This window comes from Jaculus jaculus, chromosome 9, assembly GCF_020740685.1.
Source record: "Jaculus jaculus isolate mJacJac1 chromosome 9, mJacJac1.mat.Y.cur, whole genome shotgun sequence".
Lineage (NCBI taxonomy): Eukaryota > Metazoa > Chordata > Mammalia > Rodentia > Dipodidae > Jaculus > Jaculus jaculus.
Genome location: NC_059110.1, coordinates 19,170,724 through 19,198,325, shown reverse-complemented (window position 1 = coordinate 19,198,325; position 27,602 = coordinate 19,170,724). Strand labels below are relative to the sequence as shown.

The following is a 27,602-nucleotide window of genomic DNA, read 5'->3' as shown; positions in this document are numbered from 1 at the left end:
TGGAGCATACACGTGGAGGACAAGCTGATGCCCAGGAGATTGCTGCTACTGCTGGGCTGGGCCCTGGCCCAGGCCGCCCCTCAGACATTCAGCCATCCTAGGAGCATGCTGCTATTACTTCCTATGCAGTACAGGGCTCCACCAAGGATGAGAAGGCTCTGATCCAGTCGTCGCCTGGGCACTGGTGGTCCTGCTCTACTGGTAGGAACTTTTCCTGCTCAACTCTGGATAAACAGGGCCATAGAAACTCACCCTAGTAACTTATGTCTCACCCATCGCAGTTTCATCCCTTCTCTAGCCAAAGGTGGATGGGTATAGATCGATAGGTTCCCTCACCTCTGAGGCTTTAAAGGCAGCCATTCAGATGTTTCCTGTGTGGGCTGATCCTGCCTGCAGAAATGCTTTTGATTCAGTACCGTGCCCGTAATAAACGTCCTGTAGTTTACTGATTTGAAAGTTCCCTCATCCTGGCTCCTGAGTCTGATCAATGGCAGAGCCAAGCAAGCCTCAATAGGATAGCAGTCTATCCACAGACAACCTGGGACAGGTCAGATAACCTGGTCGGGCCCTTGCTTTGCAGTATCTTCAGGAAAGGAAACCACACTGCTCTTCTGTTAGGCCTGGCCGTGCCCCTGCAGAGTTCTCTTCAACATCTACACTCAGACCTTGAAGGGGTCCCTCCATCCCATAAATGTTTCTGTCTTTCCATGTTCTCTACATACACCCCTGTCCAATGTTGCCCTTACTTCTTTAAACAAACAATTTATTTATTTTGAGAAGGAGAGAGAGAGAGACAGGGAGATAGAGAGAATGGGCATGCCAGGTTCTCTAGCCACTGCAAATGAACTCCAGATGCATTCGCCATCTTGTACATCTGGTTTATGTGGGTACTGGTCATTAGGCTTTCTAGGCAGGAGCCTTAACCTCTAAACCATCACTTCAGCCCACCTTTACTCTGGTTTATTTATTTTTTGTTTTTCTGAGGCAAGCCCAACAGATTGTTTTTTTTTTTGTTTTTTTTTTTTTTTTTTTTTATAAGAGAGAGTAAGAGTCAGAGTCAGACAGAGAAAGAGAGAGATAGAGAGACAATTGGCACGCCAGGGCCTCCAGCCATCATAATCAAATTCCAGATGCATGTGCCACCTTGTGCACATGTGCGATCTTGCACATTTGCATCATCTTGTGCATCTGGCTTACATGGGATCTGAAGAGTCGAACAGGAGTCCTTAGGCTTCACAGACAAGTGCCTTAACTGCTAAGCCATCACTCCAGGCCTCACCCTTCCTCTTGAAGTTGATGAGCCAGTTCTACAAGGTCATCAGAACCTACACCACCTCCATTTTAGCTGCTATTCACAATGAATTTGCAGGTTACCTTGGAAATATGTGCATTGATGATTTTCTTTTCTTTCATTATACAGTTAGTACTATAAAATTTGTTTTGAGTTTTGTAATTTTGTAGCATTCTAGATCAGGTTGTGTTTGTATAGCCCTAGGATTAGAATGCAAGCAAAAAGAACTAGAATAGATTCTTTCTGGCAAGATATATTAATTTTTTCATCTCTTGCCCATTTCTGGACATGCATTATGTAATTTTTAATTTTTTTCTCTTCTAACCAGCTGCCATTCAGCATTTGTAAGTATGCATCATTTGCTTCACCCTGTAAGGGCTATTCAACATGTTCATAAAAGTATGCTGAACTCCCAACGACTGCTTCATTCTGTGTGGTCCCCACAGACACATTTCCACCCTCCATTCCTTCCCCTTCCCTCTGGCTTTTTGTGATTTCTGAACATCTTTGTCTTTTCCATAAAATTGATTTCTCTTCTTTTAACTTATTACAAAATTCCTTTTCTCTCTTTTCTGTGGTACCTTAAGGCATTTCCCATTTTCACTTCTTTGAGGCAAACTCAATTCTCACAGTCTTTTTACACATTTAAAATTCTGATTTTTTTTTTCTTGGTCTGGTGATATAAGCCTATAATCCCAGTAACTCAAAAGGCTGAAGCAGGAGGATCACAAGTTCAAGGCCTGTAGGTTCAAGGTTAGCTTCGACAACTTGGTGAGAATTTCAAATTATAAAAAAAAAGCCAACAAAACTTAAACAACAAAAACAACAAAATAGCTAGGTATATAGTTCAGTGTACTACAAAAATAATAGAGATAGATAGATAATAGACAGATTGACAGACAGATAGATAATAGATAATAAACAGATGATAGATTCTGGTTTTCATACAAGAATATAATTTTCCATAAAAGCATTTCCAGTTTGGATTCTAGGCTGATTGTACAGGTGTTTTTTTTTTTTTTTTAATATATCATCCAGGTAGGAAATATGTGGAGTAGACACTAGGAACAGGTTCATAAAAGAGAGATCATCGGCTTTCCCTCTTCTTTTACCTGTTGGCTGTAGCATGACAGGGGCCTCTCCGAAAGAAGCATTGGCCAGTACACCACACTGGAAGTACCGAGCAGCCTTCTTCTGTCTCTGCTCTCCATCTCATGAGCAGGACACACAGTGCGGCCCATAATCTCCTCCACTGCTTTCAGCATCTTTATGTGAAAACGTTTTAGCTTCTATTTCTCATTTCCCTTGCAGTCTTGTATAATTCACAATCTCTTAAACTGTGGGATATAGCAAAGTGGGGACTTCCTAAATTCCTGCTCCCCAGACTCTACCCCAGACTTCCCAGATGCCAGCTTTGAGGACAGAGCCTTCCATCTTCAATTTGGTTGTTTGCATGGGTTTTTGCATGCGTGTTTGGTGTGCATTGATGTGTTTGTGCACATAGGTGTGCCTGTACATGTGGGTATGGGTGTGGAAGCCGGAGATTGATGTTGAGTATCTTTTATAATTACTCTCTACCTTACTGACAGAGGTAGGTTCTCTCTCTTGAATCCAATGCCCACCAGTTTTTCAGGTCTGACTATCCAGCCTGCCTCAGTGATTGCCTCTCTTTTTCTTCCAAGTATGAGGAATACAGATGGACATGCACAACACCCAGCCTTTGTGCCGATTCTGGGGATCCAAACTCCTGTCTCCACACATGGGGCAAGCATTTTATCCACTGGGCTGTGTCCACAGACCCCATTTCTTTCTTTGGTCCCATCCCTCCCTTCCTTCCTTCCATTTTGTTGATACAGGGTCTCAAGTAGCCCAGGCAGGCCAATAACTCAGTATGTAGATAAGGATAACCTTGAACTTCTGATTTCCTTGCCTCCCCCTCTCCAGTGCTACAGGAGTATTACAGGCATGTGCTACTAAGTTCTGCTTGCAATCATTCTTGTTTTATTCATTAAATTCGAGTTTTCAAGGTATAAATCTATGACAAATTATTTTTCTATTATCCAATTACTATATCTAAGAAATAAAATGCAACTTGTTAATTTTATCATCTATACATGCTTTTATTTGGGAAATGTAAATTCTATTAAAACAAACAAGGAAGAATATAGGAGTTGCTTATAATTTTACCCTATTCAGATATTCACAATGATTTGTGTATGTTTTCCTAAACACGGATAGGTGTGTGTGCCTACTATATAACATCACAGTATTGTAACAACTTAATTGTTTTGTAAACTATTCCTTCCCTAACATTGAGCCCTTTTATGTTGATACATTTTATGTATTTTGTGCTCCATTATATGGGTATATAAATAAATATATGCATTTTGTTGGATCTACATTGATAAATGCTAATGTTATAGCAAGTTTTCACTTCCACAAACAGGGCTGCAAATGAGTATCCTTTTGTGTACATATCTTGTACAATAGTATGATGGTATGGACTTTTTTAATAGAATTTCTACATGTTGAATAATTCTGTTAAAATATAAAACTTGTTCATTTTGATGAGTTTACTCAAATTACTCATATTTTATTTTCAAAGGCCATTTATATTTGGTATAATTGTAAGTTATGTTTGCCATGTTATTATTTTTTGTTCTGTTGCCATCCTTATTTTCAAATTTGTATTCTTTATGTATTTTCCTGTCTTCAAGCATGACTCAGGTGCTTTCTGAACTCAGTTTACTGGTCATTGATTTTGTTGAGGATGTTCTACACACTTTTTCTTTAGTGGTTACCCTGAGAATTAACATGCACAGCTTTTCACAGTTCCTTAATATCAATGTCTAAAATGAAAAATAGTTACTTTGCCAACCTTTTGGACATATTCCATACCTCTCTTTCTGAAATATTGTTCTTAAATATTTCCTATGTGTCTTGAAGATCTCATTATAAATATTCCTTTTAAATTCAAATATAATTTTAAGCTCATGTGGGAACAATACTCAGTTATATTGTCATGTTTACTTTTCTCCTTGGCTTTCTGTAAGTCTCATGTATTCTTTTCTTTCATCCTATTTTTATTTCTGAAGATAACACATTACTTTATGCTTTATTTATGAGAATGTTTTCCTTTCACTATTGACCCTAAAGGGTATTTGCCCTAGTGACAGAATTTTGGGTTGACAGTACTTTTCCTCAGGCATTTGAAAAATAGCATGCCACTTGGAGCTGCCTTTCTTAGTTTCTAAAGAATAATCTGCTCTTCTCCCATAGATAATGTCTCTTTTCTTGCTGTTATCTTCACAGATTTTACCTTTGGTCTTGAGTTTTCAGAAGTTTGTGTTTAATATGTCAGACTGTGTATGATTTAGAGTTTATCTTGTTTGGGTTATTCTGACCTTCGTTAATGGGGAGGTTTGTGTTTTAGGATCAATTTAGGACATTTTAATCCATAATTTCTTCAAATGCCTATTTAGATTCACCTTCTTATTCTTCTTGTTTTGTCACCCCAAAGACAAGATGGTGCATGTTTTCATGTCATCCCATGAGTCTCTGGGCTTCATATCAATCTTGATCTATTTTCCCTCTTAATTTCAACCCATCTAATCCTCAATTCACTAGTTTTCCATACCATGTATAGCTTCTATTGATCTCGCTTCCATGTCATTTTAATTACATGCTTTCTTTTATAACTTTGATGCCTTTGTTGAGATTTTGATTTTTCATCTATTTCAAGAAGGAAGGAAGGAAAGGGTCATAAAGCTTCTAAATAAGGCAATATGGAGTTCAGGCTTACAAGTGTCATACAACAAAAATAGTTCACATGTCACTTCCTTAGTACTCCCCCCCCCGCTCCCCCACCAGTAAATTTATTAAGATGTATTTTTCTTTCTGGTGTTAGAATACCATGAACACATTGCATTTCATATTATTTACTAATACGCCTGTCTCCACTAGCTCTGAGTAATCAATAGTGAAGATCTGACCATGAATTATGCATAGTTTTATGCTCACAGTGCTTGTTGCCACTGCAAAAATATTTGTTGGCAAAAGAGCTAATTTGTAATGAAAATTAGCATATAAAACTAACATGAAATCATAATTATAGATCATAATCATCACTGTTATAATTTGATTAATGCTTTTAATTATGAAATAAAATGCTTACAGAAAATAATTATTTTATTAAATAAAATAATACTTTACTTTACATTGCAAAACTTAGCTCCTTAACTGGGATGTAGTTGTAATGTGGGAATTGTAAGTGCAGGATCAGTGAGAATGTATCAGGATAAGTAGTAATTATTAAAATTATACTTGAAGAATCTATATTATGACTGTATAAGATATATGATGCCCAAAATAATTCAAGGTTGCATAATGTTTCAGTTCTGCTAATTTACTTTATTATGTGCTCATAAGACCTCAATAAAGCACAATATTGAAAGCCTACATCTCAATTTTCAACCGTAAGATGCTAATATGTTTATTATACAGTAAATCACAATAAACAGTAAAGTTAGAGAAAGAAATCACCATTGATGGCATGATAATCTTTTCTTCTTCATTTCAGGGCTGCTGGAGAAAGATAACTATTGATGACTTTCTGCCCTTTGATGAGGATAACAAGCTACTGCTCCCATCTACAACCTGTGAATTTGAACTCTGGCCCATGCTGCTGTCTAAAGCCATCATTAAGTTGGCAAATGTTGAGTATGTACTGAGAACTTATCACTCATCTATCAGAAAACAAAACAGACCGCAAGCAAGAACAATCATACATCCATATTAAATGGATTTATTTTCAAAAGTAATTTAAGGGTTGGGGAGATGGCTTATTAGTATGTAAAGCAGTTTGATGAAAGCATGAGGAGCAGAGTTCCATCCCCAGAACCCACCCAAATACTGGGCTTGGTGGTGCAAACCTGTAATCCCTGCACTGGGGAGCCAGCAACAGGCAACCCCAGGGGCTCACTCAGTAGGTAGCCTAGTTGAGCTCTAGGTCTGGTGGAAGACCATGAGCAACACACCTGATATCAAACTGTGGCCTCTACACACACACACACACACACACACACACACACACTCACACATACATACACACAAACACATGTACATGCTTATGTCCCTGCACACATATGCTCACACTCACAGGAACATTCACACCTATCATACATGCATACACATGCGAAAAATTAGTTAAAGAAATTTTTTCCTCCCAAATAACTTTCTAGTATAAAAGCTAACATACCTACATGACTGGTTTGTGGTATTGGCTTAACCAATGGAAATGCAAAGTTACTGAAAAGTGAAAAGAGTGAAAATGGAAAATATGCCAGGGTAATGCAGGAAAGAAACTGTTTTATAGAGGAGAGTGTTGAGTCATCTAAATACTGAGTAACATACTGTGGAATCCAAATAAAACTTCAGAATCTGCATATGTAGTGCTAATTTGTAAAAGTTAAGAAGACCAGAACCTTTCAGAATGGCAACATGCCCTTCATACTTTTGGTAATATTGGTCCATTGATATATTTATGATTAAAACTGTTCATATTCTCTTGGATGTACTTGCAAAATCTGCTGTGTTAACATGAATGCCCGCACAACTTGAGCATCTAACATACATGATATGAGTCCCAGAGACAGCAAGCTGCTCCTCCATCGTGGTCCTAGCAATGCAACTCACAAGGGGAGCGAGGCTCAGATATTTGAAGTGGTTGAATGGAAATTGTGCATCACTATGACCCACACATGCCCTGCACAGACCTTTTGCAGTGGGCCACAGCAGCTCCACGTGTAACAGAGAACACCCCCACACTTGGACAGGCCCTGTCAGCCCTGGGCTCTCCTCCCTTCTGCAGTATGCTTAGAAACACTCCTCAGATGCCAGGCTGTTCCATGTAGATTTTCTTTTGGCTCAGCTTCCTTTGTGCCCCCAAGGCTACCGACAATAGCACCCATCCCCACTGCCATCCTCATCATCTCTCTTTTCTCTTGCTCACCCTCAAATTGTATGAAGAGTTATTTTTCTTTTCACCTCACTTCCATCCCCTCATTTCAATGATTTTTGTAAAACTTTAGCTCTGTTTTTTTTCTTCTTTTAAAAATAGCTGAATACCATTAAGTCTTCCCACTTGTGGCAGCTATGTTTGTTTATCTGAAAAAAAAATAATGGTTATAATGATCTTAGTGTTCCTAAGAATTAGAGCTGCAAGAGTAATGAAGCATGAGGCACATGGCCTGGATAGCAAGAGCAGTATTTCATCTTTCTAAAAGCTGTAGTTCTGTGGAATGTATTAGGAATATGAGGAATAGAGTTATTATTTATAAATGAATAAAAGACTAAGTAAAATATATTTCCTAAAATTTCTCATGAAAACATGTCCCGCATTGCACCATTTTTATTTCTCTATAAATTCATCCCAGGTTTGGTTTGGTACATGAAGTTTAGCTTTCTACATTTAACAAATCTAATATACTACGGCTATTAAAATTTCACTGTGAAATATGTAAAGAAAAGGGCCTCATTCATGTGAGACTTATAAAGGAAGCCCTGAATGAAACTCTTTGAAGAGGCCTTCAGGCTGCACTGTGAAGTACAACAACAGATATGTGTTATCTTGGAGACATGAAGGCCGATAAGAGTTAACAATCCATAAAGAAAACAGTGCAAATTCATAACCAGTGGACTACGTGACTCGGATGGTATGGCTTGTTTCTGAAGAAAAGGATGCCTGTGTGGTCAGTACTGTCTGCACCACCCCGTAGACGATTAGGATGGAAGAAGGTTTGCTACTTCGGTGCATAAGGAATGTGAACATAAATATATACTAACCACCTCAGAAGGTGGAGGTAGATGAATCAATGTGAGTTCTAGGGTGCTTGGGCTACAGAGTGAGTTCCAGGTCATCTTAGACTGCAGTGAAATCCTGACTCCAATGAGAGAGAGAGAGAGAGAGAGAGAGAGATTGAGATATGAAACAACCAAGTGACAACAGTAACATTTGGTTGATCACGACCTCTGACATCGTCACGCTGGCAGGCCCACTCTGATAGGATAGAGCACATGTTTCTGAATATTCAGCAGTTGTCTAAACATGTCCCTAAGGATTTCTGATTCCCATCTTGAGCCCATGGAAGTGATTGAATCCTAGGTTCACAGTATCTCAGAATAATAAATGAAATTGAAATGATGAAAGACAATGCTCTACTTTCAAAAAACATATGGTATGGTGAACATATAACATGAGCTATATACTATTTGTTATACATTGTACAATATATAATATGAGGGAACCCATCTCTCATCTTTATAACATGAGATCCTGTCTTACAAACAAAACTACACAGTATATATTCATGCTGTTAAAATACATTAGAAAATTTTTATTGGATCAATTTAAGTATTTCTAACAAAGCACAGCATGTCTGTGGAGATAGAATTTTCCATCTAGCATTTTCCCCAATGTTAGTTACTATGTTGCTGTTTAGGATTGTTTCCCAGTCCTTACATATTCTATGTTTTCAAATGTTGGTAACTATAGCATTGTGCATTTTCTTTTCAGCATCCACGTAGCACAGAGGAGAGAGTTGGGAGAATTCACAGTTTTCCATGCACTCACAGGGTGGTTACCTGAAGTCATTCCTCTTCAGTAGGTTTGAAGATTAAGTTGTTCATATTTTTTTTCTTTCCTTCAAAGATTACTTTAAAATATTTTTATTCTGTGAGAAAACTTCAAGAAACGTATGGTACAAAATGATTGGGAGAATAGCATTATTTTAGTACCATAATAATTCCTTCGGATCTTTAGGGTGAATTCTGCTTCCTTGGGAATGTAGTTGCAATAGCTGCTGTGTTCATATGCCTGCATGACTTAGACGCATGATACATGCCTACTCTGTTTTATAGACAAGCCACAAGGTTCTTACTTGACATTAATTCCTATAACAACAAATAAAAGCAGACTGAAGCAGATTAGACCAAAAAGAGCAGACATGAGATAGGTCTAAGTTCTACAAGAGACAGCTTTGAATTTCAGCTTCTGTTACATCTTAAGAAACAACAACACATTTTTAGAGACGTGAAAAGACAAAAGAAAAGACCTCAAATTGCCACATGTGGAAACTGTGGATGGCAAAAATGTCTGGACATGGGTTCATTAGTACAGCACACTCTGTTGATTCCTCTCATAGCATCTTCTGACCCATGTGGTCTGCAACTGTCTTCAGTGGCCAACCTTTGTACTTGCCAGTAGAAGAAGAAAGTGGGAGGAGAAGGATATCTTTTGTTTTTGTAAATCTCACTTTTAAGAAAGCAAAGGGAAGACAGCTTCTCTATATCTGTTATACCTTAACTACCTTCACTTGAATAGTTCATACTTTGGGGTGGCATGTTTTAGGATCTCCCCACATATACATATACATATACATATAAATATACATATATATATATATATACATATAATATCTAATATATTCTTGTAGATGATATATGAATATGTATAAATACCTACATTCAAAATTCATTTAATATAATGAATTAAAACCTTAAATATCTGAATTTCAAATAGCAAGCCAGTAAAACAATAGTGATTATCATGCTATAATAGTTATAGGTTTCCATCTATATAACTATTATACTTATTCCTATGGAAGCATAAAACATATTTTTATTACCCATACATATTATAGAATAATCCTGATAAAATGTCTATTCTGTATCAAGTACCTTAATATATCTTATATGATTAGTAACATAATTCTGAAAAGATACCTTTTGTAATTATGACATGACATTATTAACTAATAATTCATCATTACCAATAAAGAAACTTTCATATGATTCTAGATGTTCAAAGGCAGCTGGTCTATGTCAAAATACAGTAATTGTGGTAGATAAAGAAAAGAGACACCATTTAAAGTAAGGTTCCTTAAAATTTCCAAAATAGGTTTTAAGTTTAAAAGTTTGTTTTAATACCAAAAGGGACAGGTACCTAATTTGATTATGTTACCATTGACAGGGACCAATTAGGTGAAGGGGCAGAGCAAAGAATTATAGCAGTAGATCTGGTCATATTATCATTCAGATCCTGAATTTTATAAGATAATGAAATTCACAGTGTACTTAGTGACTTGGAGCCTCTGTGCTTTAGTACTGGGAAGCCACACTTCCCTGGTATTAGCCAAGACAAGGGGATGTTGAAGAAGGACTAGTCACTTCTGCCTTTAGTCCATTTTCCCAGCAGCATAAAGTAGGTGATACTTGAAGAGTAACAGTATTTACTCCACAGGGAAGCCAAGTAAGGCAAGAAATTTTACAGGGGAACCTATCCCCCACTTGATGTTTGCTCAGGTACATACTGTTTTCCTATCATGGTTTAAACACTCCAGTCTCCATTGCCAGCCTGAGTAGTCCATGGATTAATTTTCTGTATTATTAACAAAACTGGCACATAGTAGACACTCACTAAAAGCATAATACCTGGATAATTGATTCAATAATTGAAATTAGTCTTGTGAAATAAAGTCAATTTTTTTTTATCAAGCATTTCTAGATGTGAGGTGGAAAACCATTACTTGAAAATTAATTATGGTGTGCTTTCTTTAAGCCCCGGATACATGGAGAAAGTCTGGGAGCTCTTAAAAGATATACTGCCTGAATTTAAGCTGTCAGATGAGCCCAACTCTGAAAGCAAAATCACAGTGCTCAAAGAACCCGTGAAAGAGGTGAAGGATACCAAAGAAGTGAGAGATGGAAAGGAAGCAAAAGACTCAAAGGAATTCAAACCTGAAACATCCTTAACTACCCTGAAAGGTCCAGAAAAAGGTGACAAAGGTCTAAAGGGTAAGACACTTGACATCAAACAGTTGTATAACATGGGCATCACATATTCATGCTTCATGACTGTTGTCAAAGCAAGTACTTTTTAAAATTGTTGCTACCATTTCTTAAGCCTTATGAAAACAGCCATATGATTAAGGTCATTCTTTCTGAATACCTTAGAACTCATAATTGTGTTGACTGTATGTTAATTATTACTTCATACCTTGCTTCCTTAAATTTATGCACTCTTATTACAGGAAAATTCATAAAATTCTAAATTTTCAGTAAGATTTTCTTCCATATTCATATGCTGAGTGAGATGGACCAAACAGCAAGGTATAAAACCTAATCTGTTGATTATGTAGTAGCTGAAATGAACATCAATTAGATTATGATTTCCTAAAAACTTATCCTAAGGTAGATAATCAAATCTAAAAGGAAAATAATTTCAAATTATTTTACAAAGTAGACACCATTACTCTTGTCACAATGAAAATATATTGAAAATTCTGTGTATACTGAGGTACTTTACATAGATAGGTGTGTACTTGAACAAAATGCATGTGAAGAAAAATTAAATGTATTAGAAAATACTCAGATATTCTGGAATATTTTGGTAGTGTATAAAATGATGTTTCAAATATCTGTATTTTATACACTACCAATATTTGTCAAACCACTCCTTATCAAGGTTATGTTTAACCTGGGAGACATGTGGATCATGAATTCCAAGCCAACCTGGGTTACATAGCAAGTTCAAGGCCAACTTGAACCACATAGTAAGACCTTAACTTAAGAATCCAAGGGCTGGGTTTGTAGTTTGGTGGTACACACTTGCCTACCACAGGCAAGGTCTTAGGTTTGTGTCCAACAATGAAAAAGGGACAGGAAAGAAGGAGCATGTCTAGCACTATTTCTCACCACATAGCTCACAGATTTTCTTTAAGATTGTATCAAGAGCAAATATGAGAGCAATATCTTTCTACATAGACAGATTGATCTTGATGAAAATAAGCAAAGAAATGTGATTGAATTCATTTTGTCAAACCAACTCATTAGAAAGATGGTGTTGTGGAGGGGAAGTAGTCTACCACAGTAAAGCTGCACATAAGATTACTGACTTGAGGAAAAAAAAAGTAGCAGTTACAAGGTGGCTTACCTTGGGGGAGGTAATTATAAGATTCTGGGTTGCAAAGCTAGATAAATGATGATTTCTGTCAAAAAGGATCACAGAATGTTTTTGACCTTATTTTTAAAAAATTGATTTATTTGAGGGAAAGAGGCAGAGAGAGAGAATGGGCACACCAGGGTCTCCAGCCACTGAAAACAAAGTCCAGATACATGCGCCCCCTTGTGCATCTGGCTTACCTGGGTCCTGGAGAATTGAACCAGGATCCTTTGGCTTTGCAGGCAAACATCTTAACAGATAAGCCATCTCTCCAGCCTGATTTTTAAAAAAAATAAGGTTTATTTTTATTTATTCATTTGAGAGTGACAGACAGAGAAAGAGAGAATGGTCACACCCAGGCCTCCAGCCATGAGTGTCCCCTTGTGCATCTGGCTGATGTGGGTCCTGGGGAATCAAGCCTCGAACCAGGGTCCCTTAAGTGTCACAGGCAAGCGCTTAACCACTAAGCCATCTCTTCAGCTCTCCAGACTAATTTTGACTGTATCAAATGTGAAGTGCCTGTAAGAATATCAAGTGGATTTTTAGTATCCAGGTTCTACAAGCTGGACCAATATAGGAGGCATTGATGTGTTGTGTGCATGCTGAATAAACCATGGTGAAATTCTCAAGGAGACAGCCTGGAATGGGAACAACAGGATGGTAAAGACTGAGCCCAAAGATTCCTTTCAATACCTGCGAGTTTGGTGCAGATGATGAACTAATGAAGAACACTGGAGTGGCCAGAGAAGCAGGGAAAGAAGAGACAGAACATTCTGGCATTGGAGTCTAAGAGAGGAAAACATGTCAAGAATCAGAAAGATTGTGTCAAATATTGTTGGAAGATGAACTATGATGAGAGCCTAAATATTTCTATTAGATTATGGGGTACATCAGAGTGTACCACTGAGCTACAAACCCAGCCATTGAATTCTTAAGGCAAGATCTTACTGTGTGGGCCAAGTTGGCCTTGAACTTACTGTGGAACCCAGGTTGTCTTAGAGTTCATAGTCTACTTGTCTCCCATGTTAGATATAACCCTGATAAGGAGCGGTTTGACAAGATATTGGTAGTGTATAAAATAAAGATATTTGAAAGGTCATTTTAGACACTACCAAAATATACTATGGGAAGTGATGTGCATGTATAGCTCAAGGAAGAGAGCTAAGCGAATCGGAGAATACCTGTGGGAAGCTTGGCCTTGAGGAAAAGCAGAGCCTTAAATGGCAGTTGGCAGCAATTAATGTGGGAGCTAGACACCATGTATAATTGTTAGTCGAGTGAGGGAGAGCTCAGAAGCTTTAAGGATTGATTAGTTGCAGAAATATAAGTTTCCCAGGGAAGTAGGATCTTCAGCTAGGCTAGAATATTAATCTAGCACAAGGAAGCCGTGACTCTCCATCCTAATGGATGAGTGCATGCTGCAGGGCTATGCCGAGAATGGAAGCAGATGCCACTGGGGGGAAGGTTTGGTAGAGAAAAGGTGAAGATTTCTGACAAAAACATCTGTATTATCTGTTTATAGGCATCCTAACTCTGAGCTGAGAGTGAGGTTGAGGTGGAAGAGGTAGATACCTGGAAACTTAAAATTGGTGTGGTGAGGTTTGTAAAACTAAAAGATAATATCCTGTAGGACTTAGTTATCAAGCATGTTTGGAGTGGAGTTTTGATAAACAGAAGGTTTTAAATGATAGGTAATCAGCACCAATTTAGGCTATTGATAATACTTACTTAGGCTAGTGGCAAATACTATTATATACCAACTACATTTACAAATTAAATACCCTACCCTTTCTACTTATAAATTTTATTGGGTATATTATGTATAAATCAGATTCTAAATAGGATAAAAGACAAAGCTTAATTTAAAAATTACTAGTGAAATTAAATATTGCCACCCAAAATTAGTTAAATTGAATTAAGCTGATATTTATGCAAAATCAACAAGATAAAATTCTGTCAACCTATTTTAATGCTTAAAATTTTTAACTTTTATATCTAAATTTAATTTATTAAATTTTAAACTAAATGTCTCAGCCTATATTTAAAGTTATATTTATTTTTACTTTCATATCTATTGCACATGTTAAATTTACTCTAAAAGCTAAGGTGGTGTACTTTTGATGCTAAGGAACATTGTAAATAATTAGTGTCATTTTCATTGTTGAAATTGTAAAGAAAACAATGAAGACTTTGATCAATTTGATCAATACAGAGTTAGCAGACGATACTGAGAAGCTAAACTACACTTTCATTCAGCATTTGAACTTGTTCATTGGGAGATAAAAATATATTGGAAATTTGTTTTATAATTAAAGGGGAATATAGTTCTGGAGTTCTGGGTTTTATTACACAAACTATTCATCTGGAGTTCGTTTGCAGTAGCAAGAAACCCTGGCACACCCACATGCTCTCTGTCTTTCTTTGTCTTTCTCAAATAAATAAATAAATAAATTTAAAAAAATAAAAATGAGAAAACTAGCCTGACATATTTACTTATGTATGATTTAGTATAATTTATATACCAAATATAAATATATAAGTATAATTATGTGTTATATATTATATAATATCATTGTCTATTATATAACAAATTAGGAGCGCTGACACAATATATGATTTTCATTTTTTTAAAATAATTTTTAAATGTTTCATTAATTTACTTATTTGAGAGAGAGAGAAATAGAGGGGGCAGATAGAAAGAGAGGGAGAATTGGTGCACCAGGGCATCCAGCCACTGCAAACAGACCCCAGATGTATGCACCACCTGTACATCTGACTTTATGTGGGTACTGAGGAATCAAACCTGGGTCTCTTCATTTTGCTGACAAGTGCCTTAACTGCTAAGTCATCCCTCCAGCCCTAATTTTCAGGTTTTTCTCTGCCTTTGATGCTATGTTTTTAATTAGAGAAGATTATGTTTGGGGGAAAATTGTAGTTACAGTTTTACATTTAAATAATACTGTTATATTGGCCATCTTACAGCACAATGGCTGAATAAGTAACATAGTTTGAAGTTTGCTAGTAAAAAAAGATTTAACATTTTTTTAAATATGTTAGAGAAAGCAGATGCAAAAGAACCTGGGAAGAAGAGGAATAAAGATGGAGAAAAAGAAAAGGAGAAGGAAAAACTCAAAATTTCACTTCATGGTTCAAGACCCTCATCAGATGTGCAGTATTCTATGTCTCTCTCAGATTGTAAGCTCTCAGTCTCTTACAATGATCACTGTTTTTATTATAGCCAAAAGTACTGGAAAATGTTGGGACATAGCAATATATTTTCTCCTTTGAAATATCTTCAGGTTTTCCCACAAATCTGATGACCATAATTTAAACAGTGGGTTTAAGCAATAGTACTATGGCAAACCCCCTTAGGCTGTAAAATATATATAATTAGTATACCAGTTTTAAGACATAAGGACTCAAAAGTAGTGCAAAAACATGTAAGTTTTAGACATTAGGCTTTTAAATATCATTTCTTCATCCTAAAGTGGGTCTTCCTTCTTCACTTAACTTTTTTCACCAATTATTAGACTTGATGATATGTATATATGTTAGTTTAGTGAAGGGCTATGTCAACATTTGGATGAGATTTTTATGAGAAGGAAATTACATGGTATGTGTCAAGAATTATTATTCAATAATATTATAAAGCCCTTAGGTTCAAATATTTGCCTTTAAACTATTGTAAAAGCACTTTCATTCATATCTATTAATACAAGAAGGTAATATAATGTTCTATTTTTATAGAATCAGAATAGCATGTTTACAGAAGGATAATAGACCAAATAGAAAGTATTGAAAACTCTACAAAAACTCTTACCATTTTTGCATAATAGACACTTTTAGAATTTTATGAAAATAATGAACCTTCATTCTTTCCCCAAATACTTATTGCTATGCTATGGTTTGAATGTGTCCCCCAAAGTTGATATATTGGAAACTTGATCCCCACTGCAACAGAATGGGGGTGTAGGCTGGAAGCAAACTAACCCAGGTGAATGGGGTGAGTTGATTCATGTCATTATGTCAGGAGTTAGTTCTATACAAAAGGAAGAGTTCTGTCTTCTTCACTCTCTCTCACCTTCTCTTTGTTCTTGTGCCCTCAGCCATGGGGTTATACAGAAAGACATTAATCAGATACCAGTCTCTCTATCTTCCACTCCTCAGCTTTCAAAACTGTGGAGATAATTTTTATCCTTTTTTAATTACCCTATCTCAGTATTCTGCTAAAGTAATATAAAACAAGCTATTTTTTAATTATTTATTTATGTATTTAAGACACAGAGAGAGGCAGAGGGGGGGGGAGAGAGAAAGAGAGAGAGAGAATGGGCATGTCAGGGCCTCTGGCCATTTGAAATGAACTCCAGATATATGTGCCACCTTGTGCATCTGACTAGTGTGTACAGAGAATACAACATGGGTCCTTAGCCTTCACAGACAAGTACCTTAAACACTCAGACATCTCTCTACCCCTAAGTTTTTCTTTTAGTATGCATGTATATGTTTAATGTTTCATGTGATATTTCAGGGAGTTTCTGTACCTCAAGGACTCATTTCTAAGATATATAAAGTTTGCTTTAAATTATCTATTTTGCATCACATGTTGCCCATATTTGACAGGCTGTTCAGAAACCAGTAACACCACTGTTGTGATGTCAGTGTTTATAACCTGCTTCTATTCTGGTTATTTTATACCAGTGATTTTCCACTTTTTGAAGATTTAAAAGTTTTTCCTTGAATAAACACTGACATTTTTGCCATGTTAGCATTAAACCTTGTATTCTATGTAGAAAGCATGATTGTCATGAAATTAAAAGCACCTTTTCTTTTTTTTAAATTTTTCTTCCTTTCTTTTTCTTTTTTTTTTTCCAAGGTAGGTTCTCACTCTCACAGCTGGCTTAGCACTACCTTTTATATCATCAACATCATATATAAGAGCTCGATATTAGCTGGTTGTGGTAGCCAATGCTTTTAATCCCAGCATTTGGGAAGCAGAGGTAGGAGAATCACTGTCAGTTAGAGGCTACCCTGAGATTACATCATGAATTCCAGGTCAGCCTGAGCTAGAATGAGATCCTACCCCCCCCCCCAAAAAAAAAAAACTCTGTATCAAATTCTCACATTCTTTATCCCATGTTTCTAAAGTATTTTTTCCTATGAATTCACCTGTAATTGCCAACTTCTCATAAATTTTATTATGTAATATTATGAAATAAATAAGCCCTCAAAGGACTTATATCCTAGTCAAGTTTTATATTTAATATATTTCATGAATAGACTAGGAGCTTGAATAACATTGAAGACTGATGGCAAATTATTTAATGTCTCAAGTATCAATATTTAGGCTTAAGAAGTTTTAGGGAAATGCAGGCATGGTGGTAGATTCCTATAATCCTGGTTCTTGAGAAGCTGAGGCAAGAGGAACATTTGGAAGTTCAAGATCAGCCTGGGCTACATAGTAAATTTAAACCAGCCATGGCCTTACAGTGAGACCTATTTCAAACAAATAAAACAAGAAAAAAAAATCCCCACAAAGTTAATTTAGGAAAGCATCAGAATTTCCAGTGTGCATTGTACAAATATAGAATCTACTATGGACTAAAGTACAAAACAAACGATTTTGAAGTCAAAATTTAAGAAGCAAGCTAATGTAATGGTCTATTTTATTTGTCAAATTTACTGAGCCATAGAGTACCCAGAAATCTGGCTAAGTGAGAATGTTTTGAGTGGGATGAATATTCAGCTCTGTAGATGAAGTAGAGCAGCTTTCCCTTCCTTATGTGGGTGAACTTCATCCAATCAGTGAAATGCCTGAGAAGAAAAAGGCTGACATCCTCCTCACTGAAGTTCCTGCAGACTGAGATTGAAACACAGTCTCTTCCTGGGATGGGAGTGTGTTGGTCTTCAGACAGAAGCTACACCATTGCTTCTCCTAGGTTTCCTGTTGGCTGAGTGTGGTGACTTGAATCAGATATCCTTCATAAACTCATGTGTTCTGAATGCTTGGTTCCCAGCTGATAGAATTGTGGGAAATAGAGTCTTGCTGGAGGAGGTGTGTCACTGGGGGTAGACATTGAACTTTATTAGTCTCTAGCTTGCCAATGATAGTATCGCTCACTCTCTTGTTACTGTGTCAGAAGTGATGTCCAGCCTTTGCTGATGCCATTCTTTTCCCTGCCATCATGAACCTTCCCCTTGAAGCTGTAAGCCAAAATAAATATTTTCCTACCATCAACTCCCTTTGGTCAAGTGCTTTGTTTGAGGAACATGAAGGTAACTACAAAAGAAAATTGGTCGCAGAGGGGTGGGTGCATTACTGCCAGAATTCTGACTATATGCTTTTGGTCTTTGGAACTGATTTACAGGAGGAATGTGGAAGGACTTTGGAACCTGCAACTTAAGAGAAACTTTGCATGGCTGTAAGCAGAATGTGATGGACCATTATGGTCAGAAAGTAAATAAAGAAATAGAGCATATGTAGGCTTGGTTTATATGGACTATGCTAGAGACTCTTTGAGAATCTGGCTGTACTTTTTTCCATTTACTGAGAACTTGATCAGTTTGAATTTTGAAGAAATGGATTGGTGTGAGCAGAAGGATATGTCACAGAATGTAATTAAAGATTGGGATGAACACTATAGCCAATTCAGCTGCAATTGTTTGAAAGAGTACCACCCTTGAGATTGTTCAAGCTGTATTTCATTGAGACCACAGAAAGAATACGGACAGTTTTGAAAGTAGGGAGACTACAAGGTGATTTCCTGCTCCTTAAAGCTGGCTTTCTCCCTCCTGGTTAACAAATTTAGTAGGCTACCTAGTACTATAGGAGGGTAATAAATGCAGGAATGGGATGGGGGGGGTCATTAAATTTGCAACAGGGTATTTTGGAAATGGTTACTGGGCAATGTTGAGGAAGGGATGTTGGAGTCCCTGCATGGAGACCTGATGGAGCCATGAGGATGAGCCATGGGTTGCGCAGGAAGTGGAGCCTTGATGGAGGAGGTGTGTTGCTGGGGGTGGACCTTGAGGTTTATTAGCCCTGAGCTTGCCAGAGCTAGTTGGTTCACTCTCCTGCTGCTCTTGTCCACCTTCTGTGCCAGAGGTGATATCCAGCCTCTGCTTCAGGCCATGCTGCCCCTCCTATTAGGGAGCTTAAAGATTGTAATGTAAAAAGAGAAGTCTTCCTTCAGCTTTTACACTTACTCGGGGACTCCTTCCTGCTTTCTTCTTTTGGGGAGTGTCTATGCTGTGCCTGTCTTACCAGTGTATTTTGAAAGCACATTACTTGTCTAATATTAGTCACAGGCTCACAGCTGTGCAGGAATTGTAGGAGAGGAATTTATGTTCAGGGTGAGTCACAAGTCTTACCCATGTGAGAGCGAAGTGATTACCCTGTTGTGGCTGTTCCCTGGAATAAAGACACTGACGCTCGTGGTCACTGAAAACCAATAGTGAAAATATTACTTCTGCTACTATTGCTGCTGAAGCTTCTGCTGAGGTAAGCACTCATCTGGTGTTTTTATTGAGCAGCAAAAACAGCAACATGTGACCAAGTTGAGTGAGAAATCAGCAATATGTGAGCAAGGAACAAAGAATTTGTTTCCAAAACAAAATTTCCTAAATGTTTGCTCAAAGAAAGGGGTTTAGGGGCAGGACTGGTGAATTCCGTGGACCTAGAACATACACAACCTTTGCCACTCAGATGTTATGACTCTAAGTCAACCTGTTCCTTTCAACATTCTTGAGGGCATTTTGTTACTTTTAACATCCATCATTTTTAACAGTGGCCATCCTATCTCACTCCTGCACACATGGTTCTGGAACAGCAGTACGACCAGGTCACTGGCTTTCAGTCACATCAGCATGTCCATCATTCCTTGTCAATACTGACCACCTCTGCTGTTCAGGGCATACACAGGCAGGCTAAAGCATAGGAAGCTTGAGCCCATCACTCTAAGAAGGCTAATTACATGGGTCATGTTAACTTCAGGGCATAAGTTTAGGTTGGCTAGGAATTTAACAGAAAGAGGGATGCCACAGAATTATTTTTAGGAAAGTTATCTTTAAGACCCATGTGAAGTATTTCCACAGTTCATTCCTATAGGTAGGACTTGGAATTGATGCTGAATTGGGATAAACTCTTGGTGTTATTATGGTAGAGTAAATGAAATCTGTTTTGTGAGAATGACCTGATTCAGGAAGGAGCTGAAGGCAGGATGTTACGGAAAGGCTCACGTCTCCTGTGCATTCATATGTTGCATCCTTCATCATCTCATGACTGCTCTTGGAGATAAAGCTTAAATGAAAAGAGGAAAAGCAAAGACAACATATCCACCTGTATTGACTCCCTCTCTCCCTTCTCTCCTTCACACTCTATCACCTCTCCCTCACTTCTTCCCTCCATGTCTCACATTCTTTCTTTTCCTTCCCATCCCTTCCACAAAAAAAAAGGCCATGTGTTATGTGGTAGGTACCTTGTCTCATTCTTGTTTTGTACCTTGTCTCATTCTTGTTTGTTTTCCAGGTTCTTCAGCTACACTGTCTCCTCATATGGTCGTATATGCTACCTTCTCGCCTCTCTATTTGTTTGAGAATAAGATCTTTACATTAGAAAAGATGGTAAGCATGCAAGGCCAAGAAATACAGTAACATTCATGAATGGTGGGGAGAATGTGTGTCTCTTGGGAAGTGGAGGGTGTTACTTGACCTAAGGGACCTGGGCCATCCACCATTGTCTTAGATAGTTATAATTGAATTACATATGTATATATATATATGAATTCGTATTTTATTTGTCAAGTTTTGGTACATATAAAGAAAACAAAATTTAGACATTTCACTGAAACTGACGTCTATCATTCCTCAATAACAATTAATGCCTTTCCTAAAATTAGAGTATGCTATGCTCTTAATGCAAGATGATATAGATAAGTTTGTACCCATGCTGAAGAGCCTTTGCTGTGACCTTTCTTATATCATAAAATAATGCAAAACATATGCCACTTTTCAGAAATTAATTTAACTGTGCTGGAGAGATGGCTTAGCACATAAAGGCACTTACTTGCAAAGACTGATGGCCCAGGTTTGATTCTCCAGTACCCACATAAAGCCAGATGCACAAAGTGGTGCGTACATCGGGAGTCTGTTTCCAGTGGCAAGAGACCATCATTCATTCATCCTCCCCCCGCCCCGTCTCCTTGCAAATATATTATAAATAAATTTTATAAATAAAAATAAATATATTTAACAAGTATAGAGAAACTTAGCAAATATAGTTATGAAATTAAAGGAACCATAAAATACATTGTATAAACAATTAGTCATAGGCTATGTTGACATTTTGGGTGAATTCTTTGTTTTTACTTCTATGCAAACATCCTGTCTTATTTTGTGTATTTTTAAAAAGTGTAATCTTATTTTATGTTTCATTTGAAGTTATATATTCATGTAACAACATGATATTAACATTTTGCCCATGGTGATCCATGTTAGTCAATACAATGTTTAGTAATTGCAAAGCAGTTATGGAGTTTTATAATTTTTTTTTCAAATTTTTATTTATTTAAGAGCAGGAGAGAGAGAGCGAGAGAGAGAGAGAACGGGCATACCAGGGCCTCCAGTGACTGCAAATAAACTCCAGATGTGTGTGCCTTCTTGTGCATCTGGCTTACGTGGGTCCTGGGGAATCAAGCCTTGAACCAGGGTCCTTAGGCTTCACAGGCAAGTGCTTAACCACTAAGCCATCTCTCCAGCCCAGTTTTATAATTTTGTCAGCAATCTTTTGTTCTTAGAGGGAAAAAAAAAACAAATTTTCTCTTTTTCCCACAGGGATAAAGTCTACCAAGTTACTACACAGTTTTTCAGTATGGCTTCTATTTCTGATACTATTTAAATGTAATTTATGCAGTAATGTCCCTTTTTAAAATATTTTAAGACACTCTCTTCTTGAATGACCACAAGTTATCCCTGAAGTTTCCATGAAAGGACTACCCTTAAAAGTGTTGAATTGATTTTTTGGAAGTATCTAACATTGGACAGATGTTGGCTCCTTTCCCCTGGTTGCTCAAGTAGTGTTTTCCAGCACTAGCTGGGCTAATTGTCTGGGGACTGGCTGTCCTCTGGATTCCAACCAGGTCTCTCCACAGTCCACACCAACAGTAGTTGGTGTCTTCAGCTGTAGGACTTACCATTAACCTCTGGTGAGTAATCAAGTGCTGTGACAGAAGTCTGTCTTGTTTGTTTTGGGAGATCTAGTAGATCTCTTTGATCAACAGCTCACTGTGGCTATAGACCACATCCTGGTATGGGGAATCACATGCCAGTACCAAGGGAAAAGAAAAAGTAGAGAAGAAAGAGAATCAGGAGAAATTTGAGGTTGGGTTTTCTCTCACTCTCTCCTTCTATTCAGGTGCTCCCTCTAAGGTCCTCTTGAGGGTTTCACCTTTTAGTCTGAGTTCCAGGGTATAGGATTCTATGGTACCAGTTCAACTTGGTTCATTTTTGTGTCTCCCCCCCCCCCACCTCTTTCCCTTCCCCCAAGCCTTACCTTCCCTATTGTCCAAGCCTCAAGATGCTGTTCAGTTATATGAGCAACTTGGACTAATCCAAGTTAGGAACTGTAGATGAGTGAGATCATGTGATGGTTGTCTTTCTGTGATTGTGTGAATTCACTTAGAATCATCTGTTCCAAGTTCAATCATTCTCCTACAAATTTCAATTGTGTCATCTTTTTCTTACTGCTGAGTAAAATTCCCTGGTGTAGATATACCACATCTTGGTTATCCATTCATCCAGTGATGGGCACTTAGGTTGATTCCAGAGATTTCACCTTACCCCAGTAAGGATAGCAAATATTAAAAATCAAATAAAGGGCTGGAGAGATGGCTTAGTGGTTAAGTGCTTGCCTATGAAGCCTAAGGACCCCGGTTTGAGGCTTGATTCCCCAGGACCCACGTTAGCCAGATGCACAAGGGGGCGCACACGTCTGGAGTTCATTAGCAGTGGCTGGAAGCCCTGGTGTGCCCATTCTCCCTCTCCCTCTCTCTCTCTCTCTCTCTCTCTCTCTCTCTCTCTCTCTGTCACACTCAAACAAATAAATAAAAATGAAACAAAAAATTTTATAAAATCAAATTAAAAAAAAGGTTGGTGAGGCTGTGAAGAAATAGGAACACTCATTCACTGTTGGCAGGAATGTAAGCTGGTATAACCACTGTGCAAATCAATATGGAGAGTCCTGAAAAGAATGAATATATAGTTACCAACAGACCTGTTATTTCCTTACCGGGAATGTACCCTAAAAGCTCCACATCTCAGTTCAGAGATATTTGCTCAAGCATATTTATAGATGCTCAATTCATAATAGCTAAAAACTGGAACTTCTAACACTTTTTAAAGGTTGTTCCTGGCTCACTAGTGCATGAATTTGAAGGCATCCTATCTTGTAAGTCTTCTCTCTATTCTGCTCCTCAGAGAATCCCAGACTGCAATATCTGGAAATCAGAGTCCTGAGCACCAGGCAGTCCACTAGGCTCAGTAATGTGGAGAAGGCTGAGGGGTGGGCTATGCTCATGATTTAAATGGCTGAAGAACTTTCAGTCCCAACTGTTGAATTGCATGGCTCTTCCATGATGCAAAACCAGGAGACAGAAGAGTAGTTACTACAAAACTGACTTGAGTATAGTTGATATTTGGTTTTGTTTTACTTTAAATGTTAAACAAGCTGTGAAAGTCAGAATTTGGCTACAGTATAGATCATTTCAACTTTCACATACATTTTAAATTTTCTTATAGCGTATTTCAGACAGTAATCAGCAACTGAATTTCTGTTTAAGTAATAGTGTTAATTGCTCTAAAGTACAGTGGCTTTAGAGCTGAACATATGACAAGAAGAAACATGTGCCACGACAGGTATATGATCTCTCAGGACAGCATCTGTCCTTGCCTTTCTATGAGTGAATGCCTACATGGTTGAGCATTGGGAACTTCCTATGGAAGAACCCACTTTTAAAGGGTGGAGTCCCAATCTGTGGATAAGTCCACTTCTTGTCACCTGACTGACCTCAATACACTTAATACTAGGTAACAATTGCAAGTAAATTAAAAATAATTTAGATATGGCTGGAGAGATGTCTTAGTGGTTAAGCACTTGCCTGTGAAGCCTAAGGACCCCAGTTTGAGGATCGATGCCCCAGGACCCACTTTAGCCAGATGCACAAGAGCACACAAGTGTCTGGAGTTTGTTTCCAGTGGCTGGAAGCCCTGGCACACCCATTCTCTCTCTCTCTCTCTCTCTCTCTCTCTCTCTCTCTCTCTCTCTCTCTTTCTCTCTCTGCCTCTCTCTGTCTGTAGCTCTCAAATAAATAAAATAAAGAAAAAAATTTTAAAAAATAACTTAGATAATTGGTGCTAGTACTAAAACTTTCTATTTGTTATCACTGTTTATTAAACATTGTTCTTAGAAAGCTTCTGGTAGATGGAGAAATCATATTCAAATATTACCTAGAACATATTTTTGTGAAAAAATTATCTACAAAAGCAGAGAGAAAATTTTCAAAGAAACTAAACATTTAAACTTAAGATTTATCTAAATACATCTTTTAAAAGAACATGTGAGCTCAGTATAGGATGTCATGAGTCTTACAAAAGCAAAATTTTTAAATGCTCTCATCTAAACCCTACCTCTCTTCTACCTGAAAGTTTCTTTCAGGATTCAAAATTCTTAATGAAACTGAAGGTTAGATCTTGTCATAAATCCTGTATATACTATGAGCATTCCAGCTTCAACATCTAAATGCAATGGAATGTTAACTTTGGGCAAAAGCTCATGTGCTAAGGTTTTTGCATTTTAAACAGGACCTTAAGCTTTAGAGTAGGGATGTGCCTTCTAAGTCTAATAGCTCGCTCTTCAAATGAAGAAACAGAATCCTGGGAAAATGTAGAGATGGAAAGAAATGCGACTATGTTAAAGGGATAGAAATCTGCATGTTCTTTTTTATATGTAAACAACACATGTTGGTACCAGGCTTTCCCTCCTCCGTGCCCCTTTTCTGAAGAGGCCTTCTTCGATGGGGATGTGGTTCAACCCCATGGGGATTATGGGTCATGCACTACAGGAGAGGGAGAGGCAATGTTTCTGTGAAAAATCTCCCAATTTCTGGCTCTAACAATCTTTCTGCCCCCTCTTCCTCAAAATTCCCTGAGCCACGCTGGGAGCATTTAAAGTCTATTTCAGGGATGGGCACTTGGGAGCCTCTGGACCTAGGTGTTGAATATCCTCAGTATCTATCTCCATCACCCTTGTGCTGATAAAAGATTCCCTAAGAAAGCAGCACTCTTTCTCATTTCAGCAATTCCTCTGTGGTTTCATCTGGGGCCAGGGTGGAATGCACTGGGTCATTTATCTTCTCAGGTCCAGCTAGTATCTGAAAAAGAGAAGCAGATTCTCCAATGGAGAATGAAATCAGCACCAGTTAAATGGGGTAACCATTATTAATTTAGAGAGAAATAAATGGGTTTAGATCCTTTCATAGTCTAAGGTAAATGAGAGCTTGACAATGGAAAGCAGAATCATTATCTGCATGTGGTTCTGACTTGTTTTTCAGTTCCAGATATGGTTTCCTTTCCACTGAGTGGATCTGTTAGCCAATCCAATGATAAACACCTGGGTTGATTCTAGGTTTCACCTATTATGATTGGAGCATCTATAAATATGGTTGAGCAAATATCTCTGAACTGAGATATGGAGCTTTTAGGGTAAATGCCCAGTAAGGGAATAATGGAGTCTGTTGGTAACTCTATATTCATCCTTGTAGGAGTTTCCATATTGATTTCCACAGAGGTTGTACCAGCTTACATACCCACCAACAGTGAATGAGTGTGTTCCTACTTCTTCACAGCCTCGCCATCATTTGTCTCCATTTGATTTTTTTAAGGTTTGCTATCCTTACTGAGGTAAGGTGGAATCTCAAAGTTGTTTTAATTTGCATTTCCCTAATGGTTAGGGATGTTGAACATTTTCTTAAGTGTGTGTTAGCCATTTGTATTCTTCATCTGAGTACTTCCTATTTAGTTCTCTGCCCCACTTTTGGAGTGGGTTGTTTGATATTTTATTGCTTAGATTTTTTTAGTACTTTGTAGATTCTACATACCAGGTTTCTATCAGTGGCATAGCTGGTAAAGATTTTCTCCCTTTCAGGGGGTAATCTATTGGCTCTACTTATGGTTTGTTTGTGCAAAAACTTTCTAGCTTCATGATATCCCATTGTTTGAGTGCTTGTTTAATTTCCTGGGCTACCAGGGTTTTGTTCAGGAAGTCTTTTCCTAGTCCTATATCATGGAGAGTGCCTCCTATTTTTTTCCAGTTCTTTAAGAGTTTCAGGTCTTATATTGAGGTCTTTAATCCATTTGGACGTGATTTTTCATATGGCAAAATGAGTGCTGTTAATTTCATTTTTCTACATATGGTCATCCAATTTGTCCAACACCATTTATTGAAGATGCTGTCTTTTCTCCAGTCTGCCTTATTGATACCTTTGTCAAAGATCAAGAAGCTGTTGCTGCTTGCCCTAAGGTTTGGGTCTTCAATTCTGTTCCACTGGTCTATGTTTCTGTTTTCATTCCAGTACCGTGCTGTTTTGGTCATGCAGCTTTAGATCAGGTAAGGTGATACCACCAGAGGTGTTTCTTTTGCTGACGTTGTCTGGATATCTGAGGCCTTCTGCCATTCCATATGAATTTTGTGATCATTTTTTAAATCTCTGTGAAGAATGATGCTTTTGTTTTTATTGTTTTTGCATTAAATCTGTATATTGTTTTTAGTAGAATTGCCATTTCTACAATATTAATTTGACCTATCCAGGAGCATGGGGGTCTTTCCATCTTCTCAAGTCCTCCTCTATTTCTTTCTTGAGTGTTTTTATGTTTTCATTTCACATCCTTTGTTAGTGTGATTCCAAGGAATTTAATTTTTTGTTGTTGCTATTGAAAATGGGACAGCCTCATTGATTTCTCTGTATATTTGTCCTTTGAAAACAGAAAAGGCTACTGATTTTTGCGCATTGATTTTGTATCCTGCCACTTTGCTGAAGGAAGTTATCACCTTTAGAAGTTTTGAGATGGAGACTTTCAGGTCACTTATATAGAGGATCATGTCATTTTCAAATAGAGCTAACTTGACTTCTTCCTTTCCAATTTGAATGTTTTTTTATTTCTTTCTCCTATATTATTGCTTGGGCTATTACTTCTAGTACTATGTTGAAGAGCAGTGGTGAGAGTGGGCACCCCTGTCTTGTTCTTGATCTCAGTGGGAATTCC

General features: G+C 37.6%; 1 protein-coding gene across 1 annotated transcript in view; it reads left to right on the top strand.

Moving 5' to 3' along the window:
* Adgb (androglobin) overlaps nucleotides 1–27,602 on the top strand; it is a 138,704-nt gene that overhangs the window by 33,251 nt on the left and 77,851 nt on the right. Inside the window, exons 6-10 of the mRNA XM_045159721.1 lie at nucleotides 5,871–6,010; nucleotides 8,865–8,951; nucleotides 10,908–11,143; nucleotides 15,348–15,485; nucleotides 20,815–20,909. Of these exons, the coding sequence (XP_045015656.1) occupies nucleotides 5,871–6,010; nucleotides 8,865–8,951; nucleotides 10,908–11,143; nucleotides 15,348–15,485; nucleotides 20,815–20,909 (696 nt within the window). The remainder of the gene's footprint in view (nucleotides 1–5,870; nucleotides 6,011–8,864; nucleotides 8,952–10,907; nucleotides 11,144–15,347; nucleotides 15,486–20,814; nucleotides 20,910–27,602) is intronic.